The sequence below is a fragment of the Mus caroli genome, chromosome 12, assembly GCF_900094665.2.
Source record: "Mus caroli chromosome 12, CAROLI_EIJ_v1.1, whole genome shotgun sequence".
In the NCBI taxonomy this organism is placed as follows: domain Eukaryota; kingdom Metazoa; phylum Chordata; class Mammalia; order Rodentia; family Muridae; genus Mus; species Mus caroli.
The window spans coordinates 47945500-47961247 of record NC_034581.1 but is presented as its reverse complement, the minus strand read 5'-3'; the positions used below and the strand labels follow the sequence as shown (position 1 = coordinate 47961247).

Sequence of the window (15748 nt, the reverse complement as noted above, 5' to 3'; positions counted from 1 at the left end):
TGGTGTTGTGTTCAGTAATACTTTAATAATAATAACTATGGTTTCTTACTTTCTCCTTCAATTTTGGGAAATAAGTTTTGGGTAGATATGTTACTCTAAGCTAGCCATCACAGCATTTTAAGACTTAGAATGCATTGCTCCAAGCTTTTAAAGTTTCCATCAAGAACTGTCTTTTTGATTTTTCCTGTGTCTTTTCTCTTGCAGCGTTCAATATACTTTCTTATCTATATTTAACGTTTTAACTATCCTGTGCTGTGGAGACTTTTATTCTGGAATTGTCTTGTTAGTGTTTCATGCGCTTTTTGTATTTGTTTTGGGCATCTTTCCTTAATTTGGAGGAAGTTTTCTATTACCTTGTTAAAGGTCTAGTCTTTGCCACTGACTTAGGATTCTTCCTCCTAGTCTCTAGAGGAGGAGGATCTGGCTGTGTGAGAGGTTGGACGCAGTGAAGAAGTGACATGTGTGGTGGTCCTGATAGAAGCCCAGAGGTTGGCTTGGGATCTAGGACAAGCCAGTCTGGGCAGGGGCACTCTGGGTATGGGACCAGAACTAGAATCTGGCAAGTTGAGAAGGTTATCACTCATTTGAAAGACCATCTTTTTGTTTTTCTGTTCTTTATATGATCTCTCAGGTGCAACTACAAGAGGAATGACAGACACTCAGGAAGACAAAGTTCACAAAACTGATAGATCTTATGGATAGGACACACATGCCGCACAGGGTAAAACATCAGGATGGCCAGGAAGCAAAAAACAGGAGCAAGGGGAAAGCATTAGGCCAATGCTTTTATTGGTGTTTAAGAAAACACAAGACAAAGCACAGTTTAGGATTAGCTACTTTGTGTAATTTTGGAGGCCTCTAAGCTACTTTTCTGGCAACTGGGCCCTGGAGTAATCATGGCATATATTGTCTAGTAGACTGATAGTCAAACAGAGGCAATATGCTTCCTGATTAGTTTGAATACCAAAGCCATGCTTCTACTTTTGAAATAACTTTTTAAAATTTCCATTTGATTATACAGGGTCTTTTACACAATAGGTATAAGTTGAGGGATGGAAAATGTACGACCAGGGCAGGGGAACAACACAAGTGATATGTGTGCTGCTGAATTCTGCTCAGGTGCAAACTCAGATGGATTGTCCTTATTTTTACAATGGGTTGCTGTTAGGCCTGGCTATCTGTTTGCACTGAAGTCTACAAAACTCATCTTATTGGCAGCTTGACATGCATGGTTGTCATGTATTCCTGCGTCTAAAAACATGTAGCCTTGTTTCAGATAATGTGGTCTTGTTTCAGAAGCTTATTGCATGTTCCTAAGGTACACTGCATACATTCATTACATCTTCCCTGCCACTTACCTCTCCACTATGGTCACCTACATGGTACAGCTCAAGAAAGAGGTGTCAGAACATAAACTTGTGTTTTCTGAGTTCTCCTTGATTGTTTTGGGTCTGGCAGGCTCCTCTTTGTGAGAATAGGTTTTATCAGAATTCAAAGTAGATGTAGATTAGATTCATACCATGGTTAATTTAGTTCTATAAAACGCTAGAAGTCTGAAGCCATTTTGGATCTCTGCTCATGGGATAGGTAAGAGTGCTAATGGCATTAACTCTGGTAAAGGCCAGGGATGTTGCTAGAGATCTTACAATATACAAGACATCTCTCCATACAAATAACCATCTTGTCCAAATACCTAAACAATGCCAAAGCTGAGGGGTCTTCGTCTCCAATGTTTTGTCTTCAAAGGCTATAAAAAGTCCAGCAGATGGACTTTTATATACTGTGCCTGTCTGTAGTAGGGGACAAAAGATGAAGCACATTTCAAAAGACCTGTTCTTCCTTATTCCTTAGGTCATAATAATTTATAACTGCATTATCCTGCTGAATTGAACCTTGTAGGACTGAATGTCCTGCATATCCAGTGATTTTTTTTGTTTTTTTCTGTCTTTATTTTTCGTTTGCCTGACGACAGTATGGCAACACCAGCTGATCATATTTGTATACCTATATAAAATTAAAAAAAAACTTTTTATATCTGACATAATCATATACTTTTCCTTTATTCTGCAGTGTTTTTTTTTAAAAATTAACTCTTAATTATAAATTTCATTACATACAAATGGTTATTTGCTTTTAAATTCATGAAGATTACCTACAACTATATTCTTTTGAATTTTGTTGGCAAGTTTATGTAGGCCTGAACAATCTAGTAAAGGCTTTAAGGATTTAGTAAAACTCACCTGCAAAGTCAAATGGATGCACGTAAACTTGGAATCACAAGTACAATTTAATTTATCTCTTTTTTCCCCCAATGTAACTTCTAAAAGTTCTTTTATTTACTTCAGATCATGTAAAGCAGCAGTCTGAATCCCTTAAAAATACATTCTCGTACAGAAAACCTACTTAATCCACAGGGATATTAATTGTATGTATGTATGTGGGTGGGTGTGTGCATGAAGGCATGTGGGTGGGAGGCCAGATGATACTTGTAGTTTTCTCCTTGTACAAAATGTGTTCTAGGCTCCAACTCATTATTAGACTTGGCAACAAGCTATTTTATTAGCCGAGCCTACTCACTGACCAAACCACCACTTTTGTTGGACATTAAATTCTAAATTATCTTGTTATGTTTTGGCCCTTGGACTTTGAGCAAACAAACATGTTTATCTCGTTCTAGCTTAACTTGCAGTCAACTGGTGCTTTATGCTCACAGAAGATGCTTGCAATCACATAGAATAGCTTTTGAACAAAAAAGTCGAGCCATATACAATGTGAATTCCAAGGTTCATGATCACTGAGGATTACTTTGGAGGCTGGTTATAAGAGGTCTGATTTATAGTTAACATCATTTTCATTCAGTATCTAACAGTCTTCAACATGGAGTTCTGGGTAAATGCTTTTTCAAGGCCAATTCATTCATTTTGCAAGAGTAAATTCTCTGATCTGCCATCAAGTTTATTTTGTTATGACCAGAGGATATAGTTGTGAAGACGACTTTTCCCTCTATATGCAATATAATTTCTCTACTGATTAGAAATACCAAAGCACCACTTGTTTTCTATGAGTACACTTGTAGTCTTCTCCATTCTGAACTCTCCAATGTCCAGTGAAAATACATGGTCTGAATGTTCTGCTGAATTGTCTCTTCTATATGATTTCTCTCAAGAATCTAAGTACTGGTGAGTGAGGCACACGTGCTGGAGACGACTCATTAATTGGCATATATCTTTGCAATCTGATGACCCTCAAAAAATCTACTAAAGTGTAATATTTTAATGATTAGCAAATACTGTATGATGAGCATACTCAAAAATCTTTAGGTTATCCTTCAGAATATAAATAAGAATCTTCATATATCATGCTTATTTATTTCCTATAGCTGTAAAATTTTACTTCAATCTGTATTATGAATTAATAATCAACTATTACATACAGATACAGAAATAGATTGGAGGCTTTAATTTTACTAACAATCTATGCCAGTGATCAGCCAACTAAATTCTACTAGCCTAATAATTTAGTTAGAACACTCATATTCATTTCTATTTTGTTAAAGGCTACTTATAGACTATAGTTAAAATAAGTAGTGCTATAGTGATCAAATGGCCTGAACACTTTAATATATTTATTGTCTGACTTCCTAAAGGAGAAAAAGTGTTAATTCCTGATCTATACCATGGAAATAGTAATTTTAAGGTAACAACAGAAATTTTGTAACTTAAGTATTAGATAAAACAATTTGCATTTTAAAAGTACAGTTAGAAAGCCTCACTTACAATGTTCTAACTAAAAAAAAAATATTCTGCAGGCATGTATGACTGCCAAAAAATGGCAAATCTAGAGGAGAAATTTTAAGAAGTAACATGGGAGGATATAGCTAGCTTTCTGTTTTTCTTTTAATATTGTGTTGTTTTTAATAATTTCATCTACAAACTTAACTTGGACTCCTATATAAATAATGATAGTAATACATATTGTTTCTGATCCTAGTTATCATTTCTTGAACACCTAAATTTATCTGGACAAAATGAAAGAACAAGAATCAGGAGAAAGAGCTTCAAACATAAAACTGACAAACTATTTTAGATTTAGACAATACTGACCAAAGCATTCACAATTCAAGTACACACACACACACACACACACACACACACACACACACACACACATCATCTAGTGAGGAAATATAGATAATTAAAAAGACTTGGATCAGTTGGTAAATCTGTATTGCTTATGTTGAAAAAAAAAACAATATAAATTTGAAAACATGGTAGGAGAGTTCATTACTAAATTACTCACGGTGATTTTACCAATTCAAGAAAACTGAACATAAAATCTGCACTATGGTGATTAACAAGTTTGGTTTTTCAACCACAAATTCTTTGACAGCTACTTACAGATGTATATTATGCATGTGTATATAAGCACACAAATATATATTTGCAAATTTTAACAGTTCTAACAACTGGTAAGCAAGAAATGTCAACACTGTAATACTAAATATAAAAAAATGTTAACTTCCTCTGTCATTCACTGGCTTTCCAAAATCAATTTGGCTACTTCTAAAATTTTCATAAAAAACTAATTTTTCACCATTCAACTAAGATGAGAATATGAAATCCTGTGATTCCCCTTTTCTCCACCCTCCAGGAAAAGGAATAATTGTGTCTATGATATACTCACATATATAGGATGATGATGAGTCAACTAAATAGTCAAGATTTCTCCAAGTTCATTAAAATTATATTTTAACTGTTTTATAAAAACTAGGGTATCTGTATCACAGCAAATCACTGAATTTAAGAATATATGTTAAAACCAAACAGATTCTAGAATAAAAAATGGTTTGGTGTACTTTGAAGAATGGTATCTTCCTTAATTAAATATTACTTACAGGTTTTTGGTAACTGGAAAAGCCTAAGAATTCAAATCCAAGATATGCATAGGTATTTAACTCAAAGAGAACTCACCAGATCCATAGATGACAGCAGATAGTCATAAAGTTGGGCTTATCTTATTTTCAAGCCATGAAGAAAAAGCAGAAACATTATTTTCCAACATTAATAGCTCTGCTGTAATGTTTTAAAAACATTTCTATTGGAAGAATTTCTCTCAAAATCCAAATTCACATACAATTGTTTAATTTGTACATTTTATTTTGTTTTCCTATTTTTAAATCTTTTTAAAAGGTAGGTTCTAATGTGTTGCAGGCTATGCTCAAACTATGTAGTCAAGGACGATTCTGAACTTTTGATTTTTCTGCCTCTATCTCCTATATGCTAAGATTATAGATAGGTGCCAACAGGCTTGGTTTATGTAGTGCTGGGTGAGGGCTGACTCCAAGGCTTTGTGAAACCTATGCAAACACTCTACCAACTGAGCTACACACCCTCCCTCAGGCCCTAGTTTTAAAAGCTTATATTCACAATGAGTTTTTCATTTCCTTTCATTGTATAAGGAAAGTTCAATAACAAAGTCATCCAGTAAAATCTTAATTATATTAATATAAAAATTTAAATGTTCCTACTTTACCTAAAATTAGCTAATTTTTACCAACAAAATGGTAAATATAGGCAACTTTAATTTAAAATTGCACTGCTTCTTAATGTTTTATGCGAAGCATTCAGCATACCAGAAGCTTTACTGATAATGGCAGCATCATCTGGATGAAGCATAAAATTATATTAACTATAAAAAGAAACAAACCACTTTTGACATTTTAAAGTCACTGACAAATAGCATCCTAATTATTACTCTATAATAAGCTAAAAATAATCATGGAAGTTAAAGCCTAAGATTTAATTTCAAATGTCCCCTTTGTTTATATCTAAGAGATATTAGAAAGTAGATTTCAGTACCACAAAAACAAAAAACAAACGAAACCAAAAAATACCCAACTAAACTAAATCAACCAACCAACCAACCAACCAACCAACCAACCAACCAGCCGACCATAAAGTCTTTAATATTTACATACAGTATAGAAAAAAAAAAAGGTCTGCTTTTTTGGGTACGTTAGATTGCTGCTACCTATAGTATTTACACCGTGTTAAGGGGCAGGGGACGGGGAGGGGAGGGAAGTACTACTAAAAATATCACTTTAAACACATATATTGCACCTGGAATTTTGTTAAGATATATATATACCTTGGCAAGTACATAACAAATAGAATTTGACTTCTAAAAAAATCTACTAAAAGCCTGAAACAGAGACCCCTCTATTCTTCTTTATATTATCTAAACACTGTTGAGACTGATTTTGGAATAAAAAGCACTGAACTGTAAATGAAACAACGGCAATGTGCATAGATGGACTTTTTAAATATTGTGAAATGTCAAATGTTGACCCATTATTGTAAGACTATCTACTATTCTTTAAACCCATTAAATCTATATACACATGTGTGTATGTGTGTGTCCCTAAACAGTGCAATAACTTACAAGCAACAAATGATTTAATTATGTTACTCACTTCTTAGAATTACTGTTCTAATGTTTAAAAACATACCTATACCCTTGGCCAAAAACAAACACAAGTCAGTGTAAGAGACTGAGCTTTAAACCATACTTTAATTTTCAATATCTGTAACCTAGTAGTAAAATGAACCAGATGTAAAATATTTAAGTGATTCACTATGTAGTGTGTCAAATCAATGATAGAATGCATAGAAAAGTAATATCAGTTTTGGAAGAGGTGTAAGGTGGTTAATGTGGAAACTTATAAATGCTAATTTTAATAACAAAAATAGTTTTAAATGTAAATGAATGTTAAATTAACACATTATAAAAGATAATAGCTTAAATAAACTGGGACTCACATATTACAATTGTAAAGTTAGGACAGAATGAACCAAAGATATGAACAGTTCTGAAAATTCTCTTGTAAGCCTACTTTCAATAGAAATAGTCAGGCTTTTATCCTGTACATAGTTGATGCTTTGTCTATACCATTTATAGTAGAAAAATAAATTCTTTAGCAACCTAGAAACAGTTTATAAAACTCTTAAAGTTTAATTTTCTTTGCCAGACATGCCAATGTTAAACTGACAGCTATAAATTAAAGCTATATAGACAATAGGTATAAGTAATATAGAACAAGTAAGAATACTACATTTACCGGATATTTTTTTTTTAAAAATTACTGTACTTTCAATTCCTGTGTGCTTTGCAATAGGAATAATAGGGACTTTGTTCTCTTAGAAAAGATAATAACACAAGATAATTTATAATATACATGTACTTCAACAGTAGCCTGATTCATGTTGACATCTTTGTTGAAATTGGAAGTACAATACCTAAGATACAACAATTGAGAAAGAATATTTTAAGACAAAATGGAGCAAATCAAACTCTTAGGAGCCTTGAATCTCAAAATCATGAATTTACTATAATACAGATAAGGAAACCTTAAAATTGAAATATAAAGATTACAACATTGACCAAAGAATTTCTTTACTACACAAAATATGACCCAGCAGTAAAAAGCAAACCACTTTTCCTTTTCCAGTAAAACAAATGGTACGGGTTTGATAATAAAATAATTTTGAATATAGCCCAACTAAATTTACCTATCACTCAGTCAGAAAATTTTATCATAATTTAGTGTTCTGGTTGTATCTTCACTAACAAAATATTTAACCCTTAAAGCAGCAGTCATTTATAGCAACTCTGGTACCAACGGCAAAGGGGGGAAAACTGGTTTAAAAAATGGTGCAAAAGCCATTCTGGATTGTAGAACAACACATCACTGAAAGAATATGAATACAAGTTTGTTATTTTATATATACATACTCCAAGGAGTCTGTCAGTACCCAAAGTATTTTTATTGCTGTATTAGCAATGGAATTTTTTGGGATATATTCTCAAGGGCCACATAAAAATAGATTCAAGGAACAGATTAAATTGAAATCCTAGATTAAATGTTTGGTTTAAAGAACTTTCTACAACAAACTTCATGTTTATGTATGAAAAGTTATATAACCTTATATGAAAATGTCATGAAGTATTTTTCTACACTATACTAAGTGTATTCCCCAAGAGGGAAAAATTAAAATATCTAAAATATATTAGATTAAGATTACAAGACCATCATAGATCTTTTGAACATGCATCTGTTTACAGAATTAACTGTGTATACAAAATGTATCTTTCATTATAGATAATAAAGAAATGAGTTGGTGACAACTATTCTTTACATCACATTATCAACTCACTTTAACCACAAGTGTGTCCTTGGTACGTGAGTAAAAGAAACAGGTTCATTCACTCCTCATCAAATCATCCACAAATTTACTTAGAAGATGAAGGTGCAGAAATGTGAAATATGTTACATGTGTTTTTCTTTCTTTCTTTCAAACATCCCAAGCATGGCATAGTAACCGGAAATTAAAAAATACTTAACTGGGCTTTAGTTATCTATACAGACTGCTGGAATTAGGTCCCCAAATTAGCAATCAAATAACAAAATCAGCCATAAAGCAGGCTGAAAGCATTAAACATTTCATATATGAGTTTTTAAATCATTTAATTTCTATAGAAAAACTGTATTCACAATATACTGTGACAGAAATTGCCACGGGAATGATATACTGATTGCAATAAGGTTGCATGCAGCAGCAGCTTTGCATTTTTATAACTATTTTTTTTTGTTTATAAAAATTAAACCTCTCCAGTCATGCTTACCCCATGCTTTTAGATTCATAATGTAAGTGAATAGGGAATACCATATAGTTCAAAGAGAAAATGTCTCATTATTTTGATGTGGATTATCTGTATGAAACATGAAATATACTACTAACCCCTGAAACATGCATGTCTAGATTTGTTTTTGTCCAATTTCAGGCCATCTGCAATCACATTCTATTTATATAATACCAAGAGGATCTGTCTGCAATTGTGGTTGAATTAGCTGAGGCTGCAATGGTGGTGGCAACTGAAGTGGTACCATTGATTCTACCAATTGTCCTGGATTTGAAGTTGGTGGAGGAGCCACAGTGTTCGCAGTTTCTACAATTTCTCCATTGTAAAAGAAAAACTGGCACTGTTGAATAAATGTTTCAACGACAGATTGATGGATTTTAGTGGTAGACAGAAACTCCCGATTTTCAAAATCAGGTCTCATCAAAGTTGGCCAAAAACAGATGGATAAGTTGTCTGCTGTCATTAGGTTGATTTTATTTTGCTGACTAACCCTGAAATTATAAAACAGGAGAAAAAAAAGAAATCAGAAATCATTGCAATTACAGATTCTCAAAGCTAGTTTTCCATTCATGCTAATTTTATCTTCCAATTAATTTTTTTCTTAGCATTCTATATTCAACTATATTCTAAAATAAGAGAGCAATCAATACATATTTCTTGTGAGACTGTTACTTGCACCCCAAGTGTTAGAGGTCTTTTCAATTTGAAGGAAAAAAAAAAAAACCCAAACAAACCTTTTCCTCTAGGTTAAGAAGGCCAAGTGACAAACATTATGTGCATATAGGTTTTTAACCTACTGTGGGACATTAAGAAATAAATTATCTCTTTTAAACCAACTTTGGAAAACCTAGGATAATCTATCCAGCCAAGAATATTTTAAACTTTCAAGAAAGTTAGCTCCAAGTAGACTATGAACACTTTTAAAACCGTAAGCGTTTTGTTCACTATTAAAATTAAATTTTTATCTATAGAGAACACTCAATAAATTCTACTTTAAAATTTCTCATGATTTAACATCAATTTACAAATGGTCATAGAGTACTAAATGATTTTTTATCCAGTCCTTTAAATACATGAGCAAGCACTATCACTGTCTCAAGTAAGCAAGACATGTGAGAAGCTAACTTTAAGACCTAAACTATGAATTATTACATTAAGAGAGATAGGAAAGAAACAGTTCAAACTGGCATAGTAGTATACATCTGTAATCCAAGTTATCAGGAGGCTGAAGCAGTAGGATAGTGGATTCTAGGCCAGCCTGAGCTACAAAAGGAAAGCAGAAAAAACTGTACAGATAGCATAGCAGGAAAAATTTTAAGACTTAAAACAAACAAACAAACAAACAAACAAACAAACAATCCACAAGCCATAGGAAACTCCCAGACACAGGAATCGCTTATCTAAAGTAAAATGTGTAGCCAAACATTATGTTCTAAAAAAAACTCAACTGAAGCAGTCAGAATAAAAGTCAACCATTTCTTAATAAGTAGTAGGCAATTAGTATGTACAGGGAGACAGGGACTCCCGGCTGTGCACCTGAGGTAGGCTGACTCCCTGTCATGTAAGCCACATGAGCTACTTCAGGCTTGTCATGCTGGCCAAGGATCTGACTGGGGAATGAAGTCCACAGAGTAAGACCCTGGTCTGAGTGTTAAAGTTCCGGGACTGAGGACAGAGTTTGGATCAGGAATCGATCTATCCGGTTTCTCATCTCCAACTGCTGCACTGTCTTACAAATATTTACTTCTATATTTGCTTGTTTTTAAACAGGGGCTGGCTTCAAACTCATTATGTCGTGGAGGATTTCTATGTGGTATTTCTATGTAGCAGTCAAGTGCTAGCTAGGCTCTGGGATTACCTACAAAGTTAAGGATACAAAATTAGAATCTTCTGGAGGGCTTATTAAAGCCCTGGTGACTAAACTGCTGGTGACTATCTGATCTTTGTGATTTATTATGTCTGTGGTGAGGCCGAATAACAGATTTCTCAAATTCTCAGATCACTGTTGGGTACCATACTCTCAAACCACTGGCAGCATGTTAAGATGTGCCGCAAATGGACAATCCTGGATACCCGCTACTATTAATAGTTAATTAACTGCTGTTTATGAGAAAAGGGAGGGGAAGTGTAACCACTTAGTACAGCTAGTGTTAATCATTTTAGAGCCTATCCTACAGAGATAAAGGACTACTTTCAACACTGAAAAAACTTTGAGGATAGAGAGAAGGCTCAGCAGTTAAGGATACTTGTTGCTCTTGTAAAGAACCCAAGTTCAGATTCCATCACCCGCAACTATGTGATCCACAACTATCTAACTCGATCATCTTGGCATCAGAATCAAGGGAGGGTAAAAATAAAAGTTGGCAAAGAACAACCATTAACACTAGTAATTCCTGAATGAGAAATAGTAAATAAAGTTGTGGTAAGGGAAAGAAAATAGAAAAATAATTAGGAAAGAATGGACTTGAAACTCACTAGATATGAAAAGTGGAAGAATATAACCGAAGAATCATTCCACATTATAACTACAATCTTGTCAATCTGCCAAAACATGTATTTCTCTTTCTCCTAGAACTCTAGCCCCATGAAGATTTCACTATTTTGTTCACTGTTATGTGCTCAGTACTTGTGAGAATATGCAGCATTAAAAAAAAAAAAAGGCTTTACCAAGTTACAGTCTAGCTCCTAGCTAGCTAGTTTCAGCTGTCAAAGTGCCTTCCGGATACTTTCTGAAACAGATCTGCCTGTGGGTATGCCTGTGGGCTATTTTCTTGCCCAAAGATTCATGTAGTAGGGCCTAGCTCACTGTGAATGTGCTAGGCAAAGAGTGCTAGGCTGTATAAAAAAAAGTTAGCTGAGCAGGAGGAGTTAAGAGAGCAAGCTGGTAACAGCATTCCTCTACAGATTCTGCTTCAGCTCCTGTCTTGCATTTACCTTCAATGATATGGGAAACATAAGCCAAAAAAACCCTTTCTTTCTAAGTTGCTTTTGGCTATGGTATTTATCACAATAATTCAAAAGAAAACTAGAACTGTACAGTAGAGTGTTTCTTTTAAAACTGAAGTTTAAATAGCTTATGCTCTATTTTCCAATGAGGGATGCAAATAATATAATGCTTTTCATTAAAGAATGTGGTCTCATAGCAAAAAAATTATAGTATGTATAGTAAAAAAAAGATTTATATATTCTGAAACAAACTTTTTTATGATTATACAGACTAAAGCTAGTCAACGAGTCATGATGTGAACAGTACTGTCTGGTATAACCTGGCGTTGTTCCTCCATCTTTTTACTTTTCCCATTCTTATTTTGGTCAGTCCAAATAAGCCTCCTCTTTGTGTTCTTCATGCATCAAATATGCTTTTGGTTGTGCTGTTTATTTTTGTACATAGCCAAAGATAATTCCAGAATACAGCACTTAACATAACTTTGAAGGTGGGCCAGTATTTTGACTTTTTGAATGTACTCTGCGCTGTCATCTCTTCATAATCCTTTAAATCAAGTCCAATTATTTTTTTTAAGATTTATTTATTATATGTAAGTACACTGTAGCTGTCTTCAGACATACCAGAAGAGGGTGTCAGATCTCATTTCAGGTGGTTGTGAGCCACCAGGTGGTTGCTGGGATTTGAACTCTGGACCTTCGGAAGAGCAGTCGGGTGCTTTTACCCACTGAGCCATCTCACCAGCCCAAGTCCAATTTTTAATTCAGCCTGATATGTTCACAAAGTATCACTGGCCTTTATATTAAGGTCTAAATCTTCAATATACCTTGTTAACAAAATACCAACCATTTCTATATTATTATTAAACTGACATTTTTTTAAAAAGGGGACTTGGAAGAAGGGTTATAAAATAGTATAATTTTACATATCACACTGATAGCAATAATAAAACTTTAAATGAACAGATTAAAATGTACTTCATTTGGGTCTTATTATTGCAATCTATTTTTTTTTTTTCTTCTGAGACAGGGTTTCTCTGTGTAGCCCTGGCTATCCTGGAACTCACTCTGTAGATCAGCCTGCTTCTGCCTCCCAAGTGCTGGGATTAAAGGTATGCACCACCACTGCCCTGCACAATCTATTTTCTTGTGGTAGGGATCATACTCAGGGCTTACCAGAATTTAGACAAATGCTCCACCATTGAGCCACATAACTCTGCAGAATTCTTTTTAAGTTGACACTGTAGATATTTTTTGAATAAATTTTTTGAAAAGTTTATTTTTACTTATATTTGTGCAAATAAAAATATAAACAAATAATAATTAAAAAAACTCTACCCAAAACAAAACCAAAAACACCTATCCAGTCTTCAAAACAACTTCATGAAGTACTATTTTTCTTATTTTTATAACTGAACAATGGATAATTTGTCTAAGGTTATGATTATAACAACATTGCAAACTGATACTTATTTGACGACACTGTCTGAGCTAGTCTTAATAATCAATACTACAGTGCTTCTCACTTAATAGGAATTCCAACTGTGAGTCATTTATAGAGTTATGTATACAGGAATTAGTATCCTGTTTTGGGTAACAGGACAGTTTGTGATAAAATTTCCCTATATGAAATACACAAAATACACAACACAGTATGGTAGACAAGGTGAAGTGAATCATGTAAGAGTTATATTCTACTTATGATTTCACTCTTTAATCCCCAATTCCTCTAACTCCAAATAGGTTGATTTAGTTTATTTGGCTATTGTCATTTTTCAGTAAAATTCTAGGACTCTACACAAGAGAACTACTAAAGAAAAAATGTGAAAAAAATATGCGTTGGGCTGAATATATAGGACAGTGGTAGAGTGCTTACCTAGCATAAGTCCTGGGTTTAATTTCAGTATAATAACTAAGTAAACACAGAAACAAATACTGATCATATTTGCAAAATAGTAACCATATAGATATGAATTAGATCATGTAGACAGCCATTGCAAAGAACCCAAACAGAACCTTGTGCTTAGTCTGTATTCCCTTATAAAGGTTACAAGTCTGAAACACAAAGTGCATTTTATTTGCAAGTACCTGTTTAGATGTGTTATCACATATCTGAATACATCATAGTTTACAGGATGAAATTTCTTAACAATTTCTTTCAAGGCATGAAAGCGCTCTGTTTTATCTGGGATTTCTGTAAGAGAAATTTTTGGGTAAAATTATAAACTTACAAATATCTGATGCAAATATCCAGTTAATATATACTATAAAAATTAAGACTGTTTGAAGTGTGTGTGCATATGTATATACACACACACAACTAGAAATTTATTTAAATTACCTAATTACTTATAAGGATGCTAGTCTCTTTAATATTCCTGCTACAGATGCTAAGAGTTTCAGGCTTTATGGGCACAACTACTCAGTCCTACAGTTGAACAACAAAAGCAGTCAGTTACAGACAACACGTAATAAATGAATAATGGGTATCTTCCAAGAAATTCTGAAACATGAATTTTTTTTATTTTAACGTGTCATTAAATTTTTCTTCTAGGGGGCTGGAGAGATGGCTCAGCGGTTAAGTGCACTGGCTGCTCTTCCAGTGGTCCTGAGTTTAATTCCTAGCAACCACATGGTGGCTCACAACCATCTGTAATGAGATCCAATGCCCTGTTCTGGTGTGTCTGAAGAGAGTAACAAAGTAGTCACACAAATAAAACAAATAAATTTTTAAAAAAAGTTTTTCTTCTAATAAAAGTTAAAAGATTTCCAACACCAGTGATAGGTACAATATAGCCCTGAAACTATAGTTATCCAGTTTACTTACTTGTAATCTCTACCAAAAGTTTCCTTTACAAGTAGCATACATATTTAATATAGTTATTTTTCCAAGTTTATGCAATTATAAGACAGGACTATAATACAGTACTGCAAAGAATGGGAGGTAAGAGATTTATTTTTTGTTCTCTCCCTTGCCTTCACATCATGGGAGAATTATCAAGTAGTAAAAATTTTCATTTGTCACATTTTACTTCTAAGCTAGGTCTTTCCAAGGCTAGTGTTTATGACCAAGAAGTAACATTTGTGTATGTATATTGTGGCAATATGTCACAAGTTTTAAAAAATTGTTACTTTTTAAAAAGATTTTATTTTTAAGATTTTTATTTTTTACTTTCTATAGTTTTTGTGTATATCTTTGTAGGGTGGGGGATGTTACACAAGTGTGGGTCCCCTAGAAGTAAAGAAGGAACAAGCTGGTCGTGAACTACCTGGCACAGGAGCTGGAAACCAAACTCAGGTCTTACAGTTAAGAGCAGGAAGTGCTCTTAACTGCTGAGCCATCTCTCTAGCCCCCTTTTAAAATTTATTTTTCCTTTCTATACTTCACTAGTTTATGTGTGTAGAGGTGGGAGAGGGGGAAGGCATGCGCCCCAATAGAGGTCACAGGATGACCTGTTGAAGTTGTTTCTCTCCTTTCACCTTGTATGTTTGGGGCTTTAACTCAAGAATGTCAGGCTTGGTGGCAAGCACCTTTACCTATGAGATACCTTGCTGGCTCAGAACTGTATTTTAATTAAAAAACAAACAAACAACTGAGAACTTTTAAAATAAAAGTAATCTCATTTAAAAGAATTTGAAGACATATTAAAAGGAAAACCTAAAAATTACATTAATTTTAGCCACCAATGCAAATTAAGCACTAGGTTTCTTGATGCCCAAATGGACGATTCCATTTTCCAGATAAATAATATGTGCATGCTAGAAATATTGAGTGACTGATTTCAAACTAGGAATACACTTTGAATCAAGTACTGCATCTTTCTGCCATACTTACCCACCCTAAATTACTTAGTAATTTTAAAATTTCTGATCTTTTAGGCACATTTAAATTATCTAGCAAGCAAATATGAAGACCTACTAAGTTCAGATTCCACTACCCATGTAAAGAGCTGGATCCTGGATAGCTTCTTGTAATCCTAGGATTGTGAGGGACAGAGGTAGAGATGGTAGGATCCTAGCGTTTTACTGGCTGCCAAGCTATCTCCACGGTGGGAGTGGAAGAGTAGGAGGGAGAGAGGAAGAGAGGGGGAGGGGGGAGGGGGAG

The 15748-nt window shown here is 33.9% G+C and overlaps 1 protein-coding gene across 4 annotated transcripts in view; it reads right to left on the bottom strand.

The window, feature by feature from the left end:
- Positions 1 to 6556: 6556 nt before the first annotated feature.
- The window catches only part of Arhgap5 (Rho GTPase activating protein 5), a 66454-nt gene continuing 57262 nt past the window's right edge, over positions 6557 to 15748 (bottom strand). For all 4 annotated transcript variants that reach the window (XM_029484965.1, XM_021178861.2, XM_021178860.2 and 1 more), the window contains exons 6-7: positions 13732 to 13837; positions 6557 to 9191 (exon numbers count right to left, since the gene is read on the bottom strand). In XM_029484965.1, the coding sequence (XP_029340825.1) occupies positions 8864 to 9191; positions 13732 to 13837 (434 nt within the window). In that variant the 3' untranslated portion in view covers positions 6557 to 8863. The remainder of the gene's footprint in view (positions 9192 to 13731; positions 13838 to 15748) is intronic.